This window comes from Oryzias melastigma, linkage group LG11 (genome assembly GCF_002922805.2).
Source record: "Oryzias melastigma strain HK-1 linkage group LG11, ASM292280v2, whole genome shotgun sequence".
NCBI classification, from domain to species: Eukaryota; Metazoa; Chordata; class Actinopteri; order Beloniformes; family Adrianichthyidae; genus Oryzias; species Oryzias melastigma.
The window spans coordinates 3,338,892-3,357,423 of NC_050522.1; the positions used below are offsets into that span (position 1 = coordinate 3,338,892).

Genomic DNA, 18,532 nt, shown 5'->3' on the forward strand with positions numbered 1-18,532 from the left:
CCAATAAAAAAGTGTTCCTTTAATTTTTGTGAGCAGTATATATATATATATATATATATATATATATATTTATTAGGGCCAGGAGGTGGTTAAAAAAATAAAATAATCGCAAGGCTACTTTTGAATTTACCTCTGTATTTTCAATTTGAAAGACTACATGCTGCTTGTTTGGTATTGTTTTAATCACCACAACCTCTCCTATGTGACACCATATTTAATTTGTCATGGTTCCATGTTGTATTCACACACTAGACATAAAATCACGCAAAAAAAAAAATCCCGTCTGGAAAAATTTGATTCATTTTGATGTGGGAACCCCATAAATGTTTAACAAACTGCTTTTTGCAACATAGAATGAAAGTTTTAGGTGTAATTTTATAAAAAAAAAAAAAAAACATTTTTACCTATTACTAGTGACAACATTGGCAACAAATACAACTTAAGCTCCTCCCTTAGTACACAAACAGCACTGAAGGTGCAGCTGAAGCAAATAAAGTGAGTAAAAACAAACCAGCAAGGTCTGCTGCCCTTTGAAAAGTGAGAAGTGTTCGCTTTAAAACTGATGGAAAAGGGTCAGGAGTTCAGGTGATACAGAATTATTTCACAGCAAATTTTAGAAAATGTTAAGAGGTGAAATCTTTGAAAAAAAAAGGCAAAATATTTTAATGTGGAAATTCAGAAAGGAGTCAAGGAAACTGAAGAGCCTGTGATAGCAGGGATGAGGCAATAAAAAGCAGCAAAGGTGAAGACAAGTGACAGAAAGCAAAACAGATGAGCAAAAAATCAATGTCCACCAGGCTGAGGAAAGGAGAGAAGTGAAGCAGACACTAATGGAAAGTAGAAAACTGAGGACGTTAGATATAGAATCTGAATCGCAGGAAAACCTGATGGACAAACTGGAAGTGAAGGGATGAAAATGACAGAACGAAGCGAAAAGTTACAACATTCCAGAGCTTTTAAATTCTCTTTTAACTCGTAGCCATGAAAACAATCAATGGAACTCTGACCGACAATTGTCCTTCTATAAGGGAGGATCGATGTGATGTCACAACAACAAAACTGTGAGGACAAAAACCAGCTGTAAACATCTGTTAACCCAGCAGAACCTTTATGAAGACATTTTTTTTCAAAAGAATGACCTTAGAATAGTGGAATAATGCACTAGAGGTCAGACAATTCCCCTTCATCTTCCCCACTGAAGGACAAAAGGGTTAACTTTTCTAAATCAACGATGCGATCCGTGTCAAATGGATAAAGATTTGTAACTGTTAAAAATGTTACGACCCTGGTCTTTCCCTCTTCCAGGCCTGTGTGTCTTTGTGTGTTTTTCCCTTTTTGTTTGCAGGTCCTGGTTGAGTTGGAGTCTCCACCCTCTGGGCGGACCTGGTTAGTCCCACAGAGGGTATAAAAGCTGCTGGGAGTCATGGCGGCGCTCCTCCCATCTGGCAGATGACGCTGCAACCTGTCCAACCATCAGCATTATCTTTAGTTTAATTAGATATGTGTTCAAATAAATCTTTGGTTAAGTCTTTCCCAGTCTCCCTCTTGTTTGTCATGACTTTTACTCGGGCTTGTCGTGACATAAATGATTAGAAAAAGCAGTGTAGCAGGAGCATTAAATCTTTGCACAGACACTTTTAGGGTACGGAGCTCTAGAAAAAAAAAATACTTTGTTTGGCCTCAGAGGGTTAGATTTACTGGTCTGGATACAAGGTAAGTTAGTAAACGGACTGCAGTTTTTACGCATACAAAAATGGGAAAGGTCTGGACATGGCTTAATCAATCTGCAAATAGTGTCAAACTAAAATAAAATACAATAGAAACACTTGCCACTCCTGTGACAAACAGGCAGCGTGGTAGATCTTGAGGGCCAGGTTTATGCTCCCTGCTGCTGCTAAGACAAACACATGAATTGGTTCAATTGATTATTAGCAGGTGTGCAGACAGAAAGGCATACGATTTGCCTGTTTGTATTTCTGGGGAATCCAGGTGTGTCACGGGTGATCAGTAAGGAGTGACTGATGATGGCGATCAATGTGGAGGAGCAATTTCCAGATCTTTGATCTGGATTAACAGCTTCAGGGAACAGGCGTGTTAGTGTTGCAGAATTATCCTGTTCCTATAGAAAACTAAAGACTAGCAAGTAGAGCATTCTGGCGGGTCACCAGACTTATCAACAGGCAGTATACGGCAGTGGTATCCAAACTTTCACCCACAGGCCGGGTTGAGGACCGTCATAAACGTCCTACACATGTTTCCTTTAAATCACGATCTGATTCTAAAGGAAGTTTTACTGTGGAGAACTGCTCCCTCCACATCCGACACATTTTTGATCCATTTCAAGTCACTCTGTCAGGTGTTGAAAATCCACAAGCTACTTTCTTACAACCTCAGTGGCCACCATGTGGCGAGTAAAAATGCTGCTTCCTGATTACACATGTCTTAGCACGGCCATTATGCTGCCATTTGCAGAATTTGCTGAAAAACTGGCATTTAGGTCGCCGCACGGTGGCATTTCGGTATATGTGATCAGAGCTTTATTGAGAAATAAAGTCCTCCATGTAGGGCGACAAAAACCTTTTGGCAACAACTACTTCCACACAATGAGAAAAAGTTAAAAAACAGTTCAGCACACTGTCTTGTGGGGGCCAGATAACCCCACTTTTAATGTAAACAAACCAAGGAGAGCGGAAGGGTTAAAGCGACTGCACTGACTGCTAAACTGAAACCACCAAGCTAACAAAGTCAGAAAAAAACTAACATTTTTGGAAAGTTTCTTTTGGCAGAAAAGATCCAGTGAGAAAATCGAGGAGGAGTCTTTGACTTCAAAGATTTAACAAAAAGCTGCATTTAACAGAGAAAAACCAGAAGTCTTTTCTCCAAATATGGATTTATTCCAACAGTTGTTCCTAAAGACCATAATAATCAGAGGTTGGGGACTCCAGTCACATGACTTGGACTCGATTCACATTCAAGTCACGAATTTGATGACTTTAGACTCCACTTGGACTTTCCAACCCCTGACTCGTGACTTGACTCTGGCTGTTTATTTACATCCGTGTGTGGTGCTGGCCCAATATTCAATCAAATTAAGACCATGTTGGATGGATCCGACAGACCAACCAATCAAACTGCAGAAAAACATAGCCCTGACCTCCCTCATAAAATCACAAGCTCCTGTTTGCTGGAGTTTTTTGTTCTGGCATATAAGTGAAGAGGTTGTCAACAAAAAACGGTTTGCAGAACATGCAGATAAAAGGATTACTGGCAGAGAATCAACAACGACCAGCTTTATCTGACTCTAGGAGCAGTTAAATCAAGTAAGTTCTGAGTGAAAGCTGACGTGAGCCTAGCGGCAGTTAGAGGAAATGGGACAGTGACCTCTGTTAGTGGTTCACTGTGATGTGAGCATGTAGGCAGCTCAGTATCATTACAGACCACCGGTGATTTTGAGATCTCCGTAAGCGATCACAGTGGGAGCAGCAGGTGACCCGAGCTAGGTTGTTCTAGGTTGTTTTCTCATAGAAATCCAGCAAACATAATATACATTTCAAGAAGATGCTGCACAAGTTTTTTTTTCTTTCACTTTTTTCACTTAACCCCTTTTGCTTGGTAAATGGTAAATGGTGTATACTTGTATAGCGCTTTCTGCCCTCCTTCGAGGGCCCAAAGCGCTTCACAGTCACAGACCCATTCACACACACATTCACACACTGGTGGTGGCTCCGCTGCCGAACACTGGCGCCAACCTCCCACCAGAGGCAATTCGGGGTTCAGTGTCTTGCCCAAGGACACTTCGACACATGGGCGGGAAAGGCGGAGTCGAACCTGCTCACTTCTGATCAGGAGTCGACCGCCCTACCGCTGCACCACGGCCGCCCCTGCTTTATGCTTTGTGGTGTTGTGTTTTGGTAAAACATCCTCTTTCTCTGGGGGTCTCAGTCCATCTTTAATATTTGCTGCTTTATTCTCATTGTTAATATTTGCTGCTTTCCTTTCTTTTTTTCATAATTTTTTAACATTCACTGCTTTCAGGGTTTTTAGTTTGAATGTGTGTGTCTTTGTCTTATATACAGAATTTCTCCAGTTAACTTCCGGCGAGATATTTTGACAGAAAGCTGACAGAAATGTTATGTGTAAAGCAAACAAAAGTTGTATCCAAAACAACAAAAAATCCTATTTACAACAGAAATGTTAAACGTAAAACTAGATGTACTATTCCTACCTTTTGTTTTGTTTTTTGAGTCAAACTGAACCACTATGCATTTTATATTTTTACTCAGTCTAATATGTATTTGCTGTAAAGATGCTGATATGAAACAGAATCAGTAGTTGGTAAATATATTGGTTTATAAATTAGACTCTAAAAGAGCCAGTGCCTCATCACTCACATACTGACCTAACAGCACTGTCTGTAGTGAGGGGATTTAACGGGTCCATACTATGAAAAAACAACTTTTTGAGGTTTTAAGTGTATTATACTGTTCATTCCTCACTATAAAGAACACCAAAGCGGTATATTGATCCATTCACACATTTCTGAGTAATTCTATAAATACCTGCACTCTCAACAGCAGCCCCTCCCATACCCACCAAAATAAGCGGGTCCTCAAGAAGTGACATCACAGAGTGAGACCGCCCCTTTCAGGAAGAGTCTGCTCCCTCAGCCCCCCCCCAGTCTAACACCAACACTCAATTCTTCCACAGAGCTAATGATGATCAGTAAAAAAAAAAAAAACTTTCATTTTAGATGCAGAATACCAGATATCTTCCAGTTGTGTCCAGTCTTCAGTAAATTCCAGCTCAAACATATGTTTGTTACTTTAGACGCGGTGCTCCTCTAAGACACACACGCGGACCCCAAACCGTACACACACACAAATCCCCACCCATTGGGCACAGTTGTGCAGAGGCCACATCTATTTTTCTTGTGACTTGCAAAACAATGACTTGGTCACACCTCTGATAATAATAAAGCAACCGGCTGTCTAAACCTGTGAGGATGAAGCTACTAAAGTTGTTCAAACAGTGAATTCATGTTTTTTTTTATATATTTTTAGATATTAATTTAGAAAATTGTTTTATTTAATCCATTGTACCTTAGAAGTGGGATGAGACTGAAGTTTGCTTCTGATTTTTTAGCTTCCACTTTGACCGTTATGGGTTAGGGGAAAATCTTTGGTACATTTGAGTGTTTCATGCATAAAATCTAGTAAACAAATTCGGTTTATAGCAGCAAACATTTTTCAGAAGATGAAGATAAACGTTTCCCTCAAAAGTTGAGGAAAAGTGGAAGCTAAAAAAAAAAAAAAAGAAAAATTGGACGCCCACTTCATCCTGGCAGAGGCCGTTCCGTGAAAATAATGCCTGATTAAAGTGGCCCCTGGTCTGAAATGGTGAAGGACAACTGTTATAGAGTAGTGATAAGGATAGTGAGCAATAAGGTGGAAAAGGTCTAATGGTTAAATTAATTTGGGATCTACAGGATCTGGGACTTCCGAGGTTGTTCCTGACCTCATCACTATGCTTGAACTGAATTCATGAACTTATCATGAACAGGAATGTCTGGGAAACATATGTGGAAAAACAGTAACAACTGAAGACCTTGAGTGAGCAGTTCATGATGTGTGTTTAGTGTTTCCAGAACATGCTGATTCCACGAACGTAAACATTGTTATGACTGTTGGTGTGGACAGCTTCTTTCCACACTTTCTGCTATTTCTGTTTACCCACAACCCCTGACGGACAGCTCATCCAGACCTCTTACGTGTCTGTGCTCACATCTCCATGAATCACTTGAGCTTGTTCATGTGTTGTTGGAATCTCATACTTCCACCTGAGGAAACAAACCCCGCTCCTCCTTGTTCTCAGCTTTGTTCCAGCTCTATATTCTCTTCCAACACTTGTTAGAGATTTGGGATCTCCAGACAGAGTTCAGGATGTTAGAAGTTCAATCAGCTGCTACTGCATGCAAACAACTTCTCTGCTGGCATGGCCGCTCATCTTACCATGTTAAAAAGAGCTAAAAATACCAACAGCGAGACAGCAGTTACATCCAAACAGGGTATAAAAAAACACATGAAATGAAAAGCAAAAGAGAACTGCTGGATTTACTGCGAAAAGCCGGTTATGGACCTACGAATGAGATAACTGGTATCATCCGGTCAGGCAGAGCTGGAGCTGCTCGTGATCATTAAGCAAACATTTCCCAGACTAATTTTGATTTTGACATGTATAATCAGTACATTTTACTGCAAATAAATACTGATATTGTATAACACAGACATAGCATGTCATATTAGACAGTTGATGGCATTTCTATTGAGTTTATTCAAAAAGTACCACTGCACTACTGACTACTGGGCTCTTTAGAAAAGCATAGAAACATCAGACGCAGGAAAAAAAAAGTTCTAATTAAACAAACTCCAAACATTTCAGTTGATTAGAATCCCATTCAGTTCAGGGAATGGGAGAATCACAAAAATAGGAAGTCATTATTGGCGTTAACTGTTGTTAAGCAATGTTAAGCCATGGCTCTGTTATTGTTTTTTCAACAAACTTCAATTATTGATTTTGTACAATCCTCATCAACATCCCGCCCACTCATTTCTAAGATTCCCTCAGAAGTTCTTGTTTCTGATCATCATCTTCAGCTCTGGCTCTTCTCCTCAGTGTCTATAAGCCATCCAACATGGCTGGTCTTTCCAGTATGTTTCCACAGAATTATTATTTTTTTTTACAGATCCTACATTAGAATGTGATGATTGTGAATTCACATAGACTGAAAACCAATGCTTCCGAACTAACAGAATTGGACAAAAATATTTTCATTGTTTGGTCTTCAGTGAATTTTCCCTGATATTTTTCTTCTTTCGTACTTATTTTTGACCATTCTCTGTGTGTGTTTTATTTAGCAATAGCAGGGTGTCAATGACTTTGTCCTTGTGACAAACAAAGAGATAAACACACTGGACCAATAATCTCTAAGCGTCGGCCATATTGACACCACCCCAACAATGTCCAGAAATGGACGCTTGGGTCGGAAAGTATAGTGAGCTTTTTGTTGAGTTGACCTACGTGCCAAACAAAGAAATTCTCCTCAGATACAAGCACACATTTGAGCTCTATTGAAATTTAGAACCCCCCCCCCACACACACACACACACACCCACACACCCCGACACAATTACCATAAAAACAAAATACAAAATTAAACATTTTTGACAGCAGGATGTTTATTGTTGGTGTGTAGTTGGACTTGCAATTGTTCCCCATTTGAATTCTGCCTCTAGAGGTAGTTTGAGGAACTGCAACTTTTGGTCCTTCCTGATTTGTTTTCAGATTTCAGGTCAGAAGGGGGGGTGGGGGGGGTTGGGGGGGAGCACGAGGGCTGCTTTGAAAGTGGCTGCAGTCCTTTAGGAGGCACGGTGCTGAATGTTGATCAACGGAAGGATTCCAGGGTGAAGTGGAAGAAAAGGGCTTGTTGCTCTGTTACCTGGTAGCGGGCAAAGTGCTGACTCTGGTGAAAAACAGCGACGGCTCCACATTGACATGGACTCCCAAAGACAGCTCCCTGTAGTAGCCCTCCACCTTGCCTGGCCCCCCAGAGTACTTGAACTTTAGCACTGCCTCCAGGGTCTGTAAGAGAACACAGATGCTTTTCAATAGCAACTCACTAGTTCATGTTGCACGTTAAGGCCGGATCTAGGCATGGGCAAGGTGGGGCAATGCCCCCCCAAATTTCAGGACTGCCCCCCCCAAACGTGATGCCATGCAAACAAGAAAAACAGAGCGCTCTCATCGCTCTCTGCTCTCTCTGGCTCCCATTCAAAGTATCTTCTAGTGCTGATTAGTAGATTAAAGGAGGGCGTGGCCTCTCGCTCCACTTGGGTCCTCCTCTCTCACTCTGTTGCTCACGCGCACACAGACTCAGCAGAAGAGAGACACGCGGTTCTCAGCAGCAGAGCTGGGCAGAACTGTTTAGAAGTTTAGTCTAAAATGGCTCAATTACCCAAAATTTTAACTCTTTCTCGTCCTCATCTGTTGCTCTCTTTGTTGTAACGTGGAGGAAAAAGCGAGAAACGAGTTGACAAAGCGCAGGTTTCTGGTTGTTAAAGCTAGCGCTGTTTGTAGCAGCTAAGCTAACAGTACCGGAGCTTTAGCTGTGTTTGAGACTCGCCTGTGACGCCTCAGTGAGAGCAGACAGCTGCAGGGGGGAAAGGTCCCTGAGATGAAGGCGGACAGTGAGAAGTTGGGGTTGTCTTTCATATTCCTTTGAATTTTAATTTGCCTCACCTCCTTAGTATAAACTTTAATATTATGTTTTTTATAATATTTTTTTAAACATTTGACCATAGACAACAAATAAAAAATAGCAGCTGGGTTAATTTAATGTCCACTGTGCCAGACAAATAAATAAAATTGAAATTATTGTTGGGCTGCACGGTGGCGCAGTGGTTAGCGCTCTTGCCTCACAGCGAGAAGGCCCCGGTTCAAATCCTGGCTGGGACCTTTCTGTGTGGAGTTTGCATGCATGTTGCTGCATTCAGGTGTGCTGGGAATTTCTAGCATTTGCTCACACTGACCCCAGCAACACAAACACTCTCATTTGGTGCTCCATTTCATTGGGACTCACAACAACACTGATCAGTACACAATTATGCAAAAATGTTGCACATATTTCTAATAAGCATGTTTTTATTTGCGTAATATTAAAAAACGACTTTAAAATCATTATTTTATTGTTCTTCACTAGTTTTAATCTTTACTCTTCTGTGATTGAAAAAAAAAACATTTGTGATTTGAACAAAGTCAATTTCTTGAAAAATAGTATTAAAAAGATGTTGAAAAAATTACCAGAAATCAACTTTAGGGGTTTAAAGAAAAGTTTATACTTTCCTGAGTAAAGTACGTGTTCATCTAAAGGTTCAGAGAAAAGACGGTTAGTTTGTTAAAACATTACATTTCTGTCATGTTATAAAACCTGACATAAGACAACACTTTCAATTATTAGTGTTTTGTTTTTGCAAGAGAATAATCTGAAACTTTCAAAATAAAGGGAATAAAGGCTCAGATAAACAACTTTTTTATTAGACAAATATCTGGCTAGTATAAATGTAATATGGCTGATGGACTTTGGATGTTATAACCAGTCATAACAAAAATGTACCAACCATTGGATTGAAGAGCAACATGACTGATTCTTCTTCTCTGGAGTAGAGATGAATATGGTAATTTAAATGTTCAAATCATGGATGTTTTTTTTAACCATCACATTTTCTTATATAGTTTTATATATACAGTATATTTGTATTACAGTACGTAATGATAACTGTTATTATGCTGCACAGCATTGTGTTAAATGTCTTTTGTATGTTGTTTTCAATTGTAATTGTGGGACACGGACAAACAAAATTCAGTTGTGTGTGTGTGGGGGGGGGTCTCGCCTGGGGAATAATCCAGTGTAGAACCGCCACTGTATGGGAGGGGCCAAAAAAGTCAGACGGTAAAATTAAAAGTGGCAGCTAATGGTGAGTAATACAAGCTGAGTCAGGTGGAGGAGCTGAAGCGGGTAAAATTCCCATCCAAGGTCCAGAATTTCTCCCTGTGCAGCGTATATCACCTCAGACGTTTTGCTGATGGAGGCACTGGTGGCCCTTTGCAGAACAAATATTAACTATACTTTGATTATTTTTTACTCATCCTATCGTCCAGCAGGCTGGAGCCAAAGTGAAATAACTCAAAGTCTGCTGGCTGGACGATCGCCGTATTACAAGATAATGACAGATATGGAGCCTGAAGAGCGAGCAGCGTTTTCCTAAAGAAAACCGTTCAGTGTTATTACCCTTCATCTCTCTAAAGAATGGACAGTAAGGATGTGTTGATTTACCAAACCAGACTGAAGGAACTCTTTTCTAAAAATACACTATTATATTCTTTATATATATATATATATATATATTTTAATAAATATAACTTCTATTTTTACTTTGTATAGTTTTATTTTAAGATCAATTTCCGGATTTCCACAGAGATCTATTTTGTTGAAATGTATGTTTAGGGGTGTAAAGTATTAAAAAAATCAGAAACTTATGAGCTGAGAGAGAAGAAAACTACTGAAAAGTTTTACTTCTTTAGAAAACCATTATATTTGTTGAAGCGCGCTGAGCATGAACTTAGAAGCAGCAAGTAAGATGGATTTCTTTTATGCAAGTCCTAGAAAATGTTTTGATCTTGACTTCCTAGCACTATATGTGCTCAGTTAATTTCAGAAACTGAAGACTACAAAAATAAAGAGGAAAAACAAGAACAAAATTTCTACTGGAATCAAGGTGTTTTTGTAGACCAGAAATGAAATTCAGTTATTACTGTAACACTAATCCTAACGTCATTAAACTTCATCTTTCAGAATGCTCGTAAAGGAAGAATCCTCCCATTGCTTTTAGGGATGCAGAAGCAGAGCAGTGGAAGTAATCTGTTGGAGAAGCTACAGCTGCCTTGTGAAGCAGGTTGGAGAGAGACCCATGCTGTGCTTGCAATAGAATGAAAGGAGCAGCGTGTTAATAAGAGCCTCATTTGAAGTGACGGACTCAAATCAGTCGGATTTCCTGAGCAGACTCTGGCTGGATGTAATATATTCAGTTTCCTCTCCGTCACTTGATTGTTTTCCGGAAGTTTGTCAGAGGAGGACAGAGGACCTGCTGTGGTTCACTTCTTCATACTTGGAGTTTGGGACACTTGTGTGTAGTGAGACATTTGAAAGAGCAGAAAAAGTTCTTCTTTGGAGCCAGTAGGTGCTGTGATCCATGCTGCTGTACGATTTGGTGGTTGTCTGTGTGGAACTAAAAGCCTGAGCATGATCCTCCTGAGGAAAGCAGCTGTGAGGCTCGGTTCTCTTTTCTGACCGATGCTGAACCCTGAGCTCGCACATCTTTTCAATCCCCCATCCCTGTGCTCTGTCCTCGGTCCCCTTAGGAGTCTCTTTCCATCACACTGAGCTAAATATAGGTCCTGCTGTAATGAGCTGGCTTTGCTAGAAGTGAGCCGGCAGCAACAACACCAGCCGACTGCACACATGCATCACCTTTCCAGGCAAAGAAACAACATGATTAGCAGGAAAGCCCAGATTAAAGTAATGTATTACCTCTAAAAGGACCAGGACCACAGAGACTTTGAAAGACTTCGCTTTGGCGTGCAAACATGTTTTGTGAACAAAAACATAAAAATCATCAACGCAAAACCACCTGTTTGCCACATTTATGGATTCACAACTAAAGTCCACAAAGGAAAGCCTGATGGATCAAAGACCAGAGCATGCTGGCAGGATTTCCATGTCCCACCAGCCTCATTCAGCGACACCAATCAAAACTTTTATTCACATCCCAAAATGCAAAAACTCACAAAACAGAAGCAAGGGATCTCCAACTTATTTTTCATCGCAGCAGAGTTTGAAACTCATAAAGGAATAAAAAAGTAAAGTGTGAGGCACAAAAGGAGGGAATCCCACCTTTGGATTGGGAGTTGGAGAAAGTACCTTTAACAAACAGTCCAGTCCATTTACTACTCTAACTATGATTTCATTTTAAAACCCTTCCGCTCTCCTTGGTTTGTTTACATTAAAAGTGGAGTCATCTGGACCCCACAAGACAGTGTGCTGAACTTTTCTTTATCATTAATTTTTGAGTTTCACAAATGTCCATGGCAGACATAAAATCCTGTCCACCTTTGTCCACATTTGTCATGGAAGGAATCACACATCAATATGTGGTTGGAGTCATCTGGACCCCAAAGAGAGCAGAAGGATTAAACGCTACTTCTAGCAGTTTCTCTGTGGTCTAGTTTGAGCTTTAACCCGAGAGAGAGGAAATAACACTCGCGGCAGCTCTCTGTGAGCGGCAAAGTGGGCTCCGCTGCTCAGGGACCCACAGTCTGGGCAATAGACCTCGCTAGATCTGCTGGGCGCCTGGACAGCGATGATCGTTTTTAGTTCTCCCGGAGCCTGAACAACGGAGCTCACTAAGCAATCCACCGAGCGGCTGGCTAGCGTAGCGGTAATCCAGCTTCATGGGCTTCATGACGGGCTGGTGATCTGTCTAGGGTGTATCCCGCCTTTACCCAACAGTGATTGCAACAGTCTCTGGCGACCCTGCGGGTTGTATGGAAGTTCGGGACGAAAATCCTTGCATCGAGCCGCAATATTGAACTCCTTTTCTACCCTCTGATCTAGTCACGTACCCAAAACTGAGTCCCTGATTGGTTGACGCACCGTGTCCAATCGCGTCTTTACATGAACTTATCAATGAAACTTGACACCTCTGCCGCAAATGCACCACAAGTCTCATACAGCCACCTCAAGGGACGTCACAAAAATGGAACGTACCATTGTCATGGGTGTGGCAAGTGCATTTTGAAGTATTTGTAAGGATAATGGACACACTTATGACGATGTCATATAGTGTTCGTTTGCCATATTCTAGTCGTTAGTAAGGTGTGAGTACTGGCTTCTTACTATCCACACACAAATGCTGCACCCACGGGGTGTGCAGTTGATGCATAAGTGCTCGTAGGATGTCCACAGAAACTACAGAGTCTAATTCCCTCATTTCTACCAGGCTGCACACACAAGCAGGCACTTATCACGTGAACAGCACTAATGGACTCCTTGCACAGATTTGGGAGGTTAAAAAAATGAAAAACCGTATGACACGCATGAGTCTCACCTTCTTCCTTAACTTAGATGTTTTTTGAGTGTTTGCTAGAACCTATCACCCACAACATGCCCGCAGAAATATCTAAGGCATTGACCACTCGTTGAAACGAGTGGTCAATGCCTTAGATATTTCGTACAGGCCACACAAAATATTTACCATTGTTCACCTGCAGACAGCCCATATCCACGCGTCAGAACAGTTGTGACTAAGACATAAAGACAGACCACTATGGAAAATTTAAAATAAACTTAAAAGGTTTAGAAGATTGTTTTTCTTCATGCCCTCAAAATCTTATTTATTTGTTGGTCATTGGTAATTTATTGGTGGATTATAAAATAATGAAAAAAGCAGGTATACAGCCAAATACTTGTTAACTACAAGAGGAAAAAAGGAGAAGGAATCAACAGATGAAAGCTGCTGCATCAGTGAAGGGTTTCTTGCAGTTTGCTGCAGAGAAGAGAGAACTGAGTAAAGATACGACCGTTTCAATGTATTCATCAATAAAGTGACATTGCTAATCTAGAGCAATAAGCTTTAAAAAATATCAAAGGAACCTTTGAAGACATTCAACCAATCATCACAAGCATCTCAAGAAAACAGTTTTTAAAGTGCACACCACAAAAGAATGATATTTACAATAAAATCTGAGGAAAAAGTGACACAGATGATAAGCTTCGGTTGCTTTTACCAGCTCAGTAAAAAATAAAACTGCAAATAAAACTGTAAAAAATATGTTTAACATCTCTAAGGAAACACAAAGCTATAGCTGAGTAGAAACTACATTTAAGAAAAAGTATTCTGGAATTTTACGAATGAAAAAGACAAAGTTTTTATATTTACTATATAAAAAATGAAAAGTTTTTGAAGATCAAATCTTCAGTAAAATGTCCATCACTCTTACTTATTTCATAACAATAGAAGTGTATACGAGTGATCGACATGAAGAGGACTGACAATCCCACATTAAAGAAACAAACAAAAGGTAAATATTTGACAGCTCCTGGAACGCATGGCCATGGAGATGAAGGTCTTGACACAGAAATACAAAGAAAAGCAACACAGTGGCAGCTGGACAGCAGCTTGGCAGGCTCCCAAAACCACACAAGTTTGTGTGGTGAAATATCAGTGGCTTGGCAACAGCAAGGAACCAACTCGTCTTTTGGGAGGATCTGTGGGTCAGACGGTCCCGCAGCTCTCTGCCAAATTCCAGTTAAACTCTGGTCAGAGTGTAGATGTTGACTCAACACCACTTTACCCTGAACCTCAAAGTCCAAGAATGAAAAAAACAGGACTGAATTCCCCCAAAAAAAGTCAACTTGAGTTATCTTTTAAAAGACTCCAACAATACAGGCACAGCAGTGCTTGTTCTCAAAAATGTATGGTTCATAGTAATGTTTGGACGTCTTGAGCTTCAGTTTGCCTCGAAAATTCATAGGGGAGGGAGGGGGGGGTCTCAGAGAACAAAGTAGGGTGGATAGGTTGTTCAGTGGCAGACGAAGTTCAAGTTAATGGATGGAGAGAGAATGATGTGAACAAGTCTGAGCCAATGTGACAATGTGATGAGTGCCTGAGCAAAGATTAAATCAAAGTGGATGCTGCTGACACTGGAGAGGCTTGCTGATTTGAACGAGGTGTTCCAGTGGTCTGTACGGAAGTATTTGACCTTCTTGCTGATGGTTCCGTAGTCCATCCCGGTCTTGTGCAGGTCTACAATCTTCTCCCTTAAATCCACTAAAGCTCTTAAGTCTTTCCATGTTGGAGAGTTTGTAGTCTGACTGATGGATGATTCTGAGGACAGGTGTCCGTTCTACAGGTGATCAGTTCAAACATGTATCTTCAATTCAGGTGACAGGCTGATGAGGAGAGTTTGACTGGTCTGTGTGAACCAGAACTATAACAGTTTCTAGGGAATCAAATATGAACGTCTCTCAATGAAATGCAAAATAATTTACATCAGTTCTTTTAAGTGGATTTTTTCATTTTCTATCTCTCAATGTTCAAATGAATCTGCCATCAGGATGAGCAACTATCAGTTTCTTTTTAGGTGGGCAAACCTACAAAATAAGCAAGAGATCAAATCCTTTTTTTTACTGTACATCTGGAAAAAAATGTCAGAATTAAAAGTTAAGTAAGGATAACATATTTTACCTTGTACTGTCCTCAGCATGTTTACATTAAAAGTGGGGTCATCTGGACCCCACAAGACTGAACTGAACTGTTTTTTCAAGGATCCCACAAGTCTTACAGAGTTGAGATTAAGTTTAAGATATAAAATTAAAAAAAAAGTTTTTTTTTTTTTTTTACCATGAGGACATCACTGTCAGATTGAACAGAAGTCTGAACCATTTTCTTGCTGTCGTTTCATTTGTAGAAACACTAAATACTCTGGATTTTTTTTCAGTATAAAGATCAAGTATTTCCCAAATAATGATTTCCTGGATTATTTTTGCTATGTCCTGTCTCACAGTTGAAGGGTTTCTAAACATGACCAAACTTAACTTTATAAATGGCACCACTTTCAGAATCACTGACTGATAAATACTTTTAGGCCCGACTTTAAACAAGTGCATCCCGTCAATAGACAACACACAAAGTAAATGATAGCAAAGCTAAAAGTAAATATAAAAAATGATCATGACAGTAATTTGTCTTGGTTTTAAACATTGAACTCATCATAGTTTGTCTATTCTTGTGTTTAATCAAAAAACACAGCATGGAAATTTGCAGCCAAGAAACCATAATGGATCCTTTTCTGGTCAGACTTTATTTGAAGGGGGATTTCTTTACAGTCCCTTCATTTTTTTTTAATCTAATGGAGTATTTTCACCCCCTTAATCGTATATTAAAGCCATGTTAGCATTACATACACAGTAATTAAGATGGCAAAGATTAAATCAGTCCCTTTTTTTGCCATGGAAATCCCACAGAAAAGATTTTTCTTATTCCAAGAAGCCATGAGGCAAATCATTCGACCAACTGCTGCTTTGCTGATTGCTGCTGCTAATAAAAAGATGCCTGGGAGCTCAGACAGAGCTGTGCATTTTACATGAATGGTGATTAGGAAGATGAATATGTCTAAGTCTGATGTCCCTGAGGATAGGTTCCTAATGTACCGGCACACATGGCCATCAGTTAGAGAGAGGGGGCCTCTGGTGCCAGATCCTGGTGACAATGCAGTGGCATATCATCAGGGACAAGATGTACTCTGCTCTCCTGTCCTCTCAGTGTATTATATGAGCAGGATGCAGGCTGTTGCTGGCAGGGTGGGGTGCCTCTCTGTCTGTCGCTATGGTTGGCCAACTAACTTGCTGCTGGGAGTACAACAGTGAGGCAGGAATAGAGACTTGCTACCCCGTCACAGAACCTCTGGAAAATAACTGAGAATAACAATGCAATAACATGAGCACAAGGTGGCCAGCCCCCCCATGAAGAGGCAGGCCCTCTCCACAAAGAACAGTGATGTATTTAAAACAAAAATGATGAACTGGGTTACGCTGGACCCTGTCTAAGTGGTTGAGGCGGGCGCCAGCAAACCGTGACCCTGCACTGACTGAAATACAGCTCTCATGGCAACACTTTCTCACTCCCAACTCGTCACATGATGACGTTTGGTAAAAGGGTGACCAAACAGGGAAGTTGGAGGCTGAGTGCACCCAAAGCCGAAGTTTGAAAATCCTGCTCTCATTACTGGAGCTGCAGGTCATGACGGGGGACTTCTGAAATGATGTAGGACTTAAGTAGTTTAACCAATCACAAAACTCAACTCTAATACACCAATTCAACCTGTAGGGGGCAGAACACAGACAGGTTTTTACTATATTTTCAGGAATTAAATTAAAATTAAATTTTTCCAGGAGAAAGAGATTTAACACAGATTCTTTCAATTAAAATGGATCATTTTGCTAGATGTCAAAGCTCTGGAACTAATCATTGATGATATTTTCAGGTCAAAAAGAACACTTTGTGTATTAATGTTAGCTAAAACTCTGTGAGAGTTGGGGGTGAGGTGCTTTTCATGATGATGATGATGATGACGACTTTTGATTAGTCTCAGTTGTCTCACATTAAAGTGTCTCTCCTTCCCACTGCTGCCTCCAGGCACAGCCACTCAGACGTGATGTCAGTACCCAACAACAAGTGCTGACTGATGGAAAGCTGCACGCCCAGCAACCATAGGAGGTTGGATAGGACGTTAGGGCTCATTTGATGTCCCATCCTTGGCATGTGAATTATGCAAAAACAAGGTCATATCTTTGGCTGAAGGAGCCACTTATCCAACTGTTGGTGTCTCTAAAGAGTTTCTTAGTCTGAGGCCACAACCCATTTACAAAAGCCAGAAAGTTTTTAAGTTTAGCCTGCACAGACAGACTGACAGCGACCATCAAACTGTAGAAATCAAAACCAATAAGTCTGAGCATACTTGCTGCCTAATCATAGATCGACTGAATCATTTCTTTTATCTCAGACTGCCCTTGTGTCTCTGTGGAGACAGAGCTCAATAAAGAGCTACTAAAAAACTATTGACTTGTTTACAGACACAGAGAGCTTTGGCATCAGTAGACAACCTAATAAATGACACCAACAGACACTGATCTGAGTTTTCATCTGACATCTGATCTGCAGCAAATACTGAGGAGAATGTAGATTAGATTCTAAAACCAAAGCACACTGCCTCAATAATGTGAAAACAGTACAACAACAGATCTGTTCCAATTCTAAAATACACTAACAATCCCCAAAGAGACATCAGAAGTTCTAGTAAGTCCTCCTCTCTGATCTTTCGAAGACACAGTTGGTGGTTTCTGCTGCAGGCAGCAAAGATCTCCTGTTGGTGTTGATACTGATCTGAAGGAGCTTCTGAATGAATGATGAAGAGTTTCCATCACGGTTTTTGGAGTGGTCAGGGGAGCATAAGGTTTCATTTTTATGAAAGATGTTGAAGACATTTAAACCATGTTTGAGTCTAAGGTTAGGACCAGCTTTGGCCTTCATTCCACCAACTAGCAAGACAGACTTTCAAAGCATTAATCAGTATGGCAGAGTTGTTGTATGTCAATACGAGTAGCATTGCAGACCACCTATACTGTTGAATCCAGAGCTCCTTACCTGCTACTTCTTATACTAAAGCAGAGGTATAAAAATCTAGGCCTTGAGGGCCAACATCCTACTGTAGAACCCCATCCCTACCTGTTGCTGATCACCAGGTGTGCTCTATCTATAAGAAGTTTCAGTGGATGGTTAGTAGAAAAACTTGTAGAAGTCCCCCATGACAATTTTTGAAAAAGGTTTCCAGTAGTGTTTTAATTATGATTATGAAGTTTTTAACCAGAATTCCAAAACCTAAATGCCTCAAAAAGACATTTTTCATGTTGATCTGAAGCCTGTTTCCAAAATCTTCTCTGAGGGGGCGTGGCTTTTGGAGCTGAGCTGAGTAGCTCCGGCCCTGATCCCCTCCTGTCTGATTATGATAGCTCTGTGTCTCACTAGCATAAACCTTCACCACTGCTACATAAAAACATCCATCAATCTGGGTCAGGGCCGTGCAGAGACATTTGGAGGGGCAGGTGCTCAAAGTTAAAAAAAAGGGCACATGGAACAAAAATTTGAAGCACAGCACAACACACCTTACAATATATGGTGCTGATTCATGATCTGCCTTTAATTATTATTCATTAGTAAAAATAATTAAAAAAAAATTATATGAAATAATGTGTCTTTGCATTTGTACATATTAATTTTTTATATACCCCATATTTACAAAACACAGATTGCTAGCTTCAAGGAGACAAACTACGATTCAAAATTAACCAACACTGTAACCA

At 40.4% G+C, this 18,532-nt stretch overlaps 1 protein-coding gene across 4 annotated transcripts in view; it reads right to left on the reverse strand.

Moving 5' to 3' along the window:
* trappc9 (trafficking protein particle complex 9) overlaps positions 1–18,532 on the reverse strand; it is a 192,281-nt gene that overhangs the window by 85,937 nt on the left and 87,812 nt on the right. For all 4 annotated transcript variants that reach the window (XM_024257959.1, XM_024257960.1, XM_024257956.1 and 1 more), the window contains one exon: positions 7,496–7,638. In XM_024257959.1, coding sequence (XP_024113727.1) covers positions 7,496–7,638 — 143 coding nt within the window. The remainder of the gene's footprint in view (positions 1–7,495; positions 7,639–18,532) is intronic.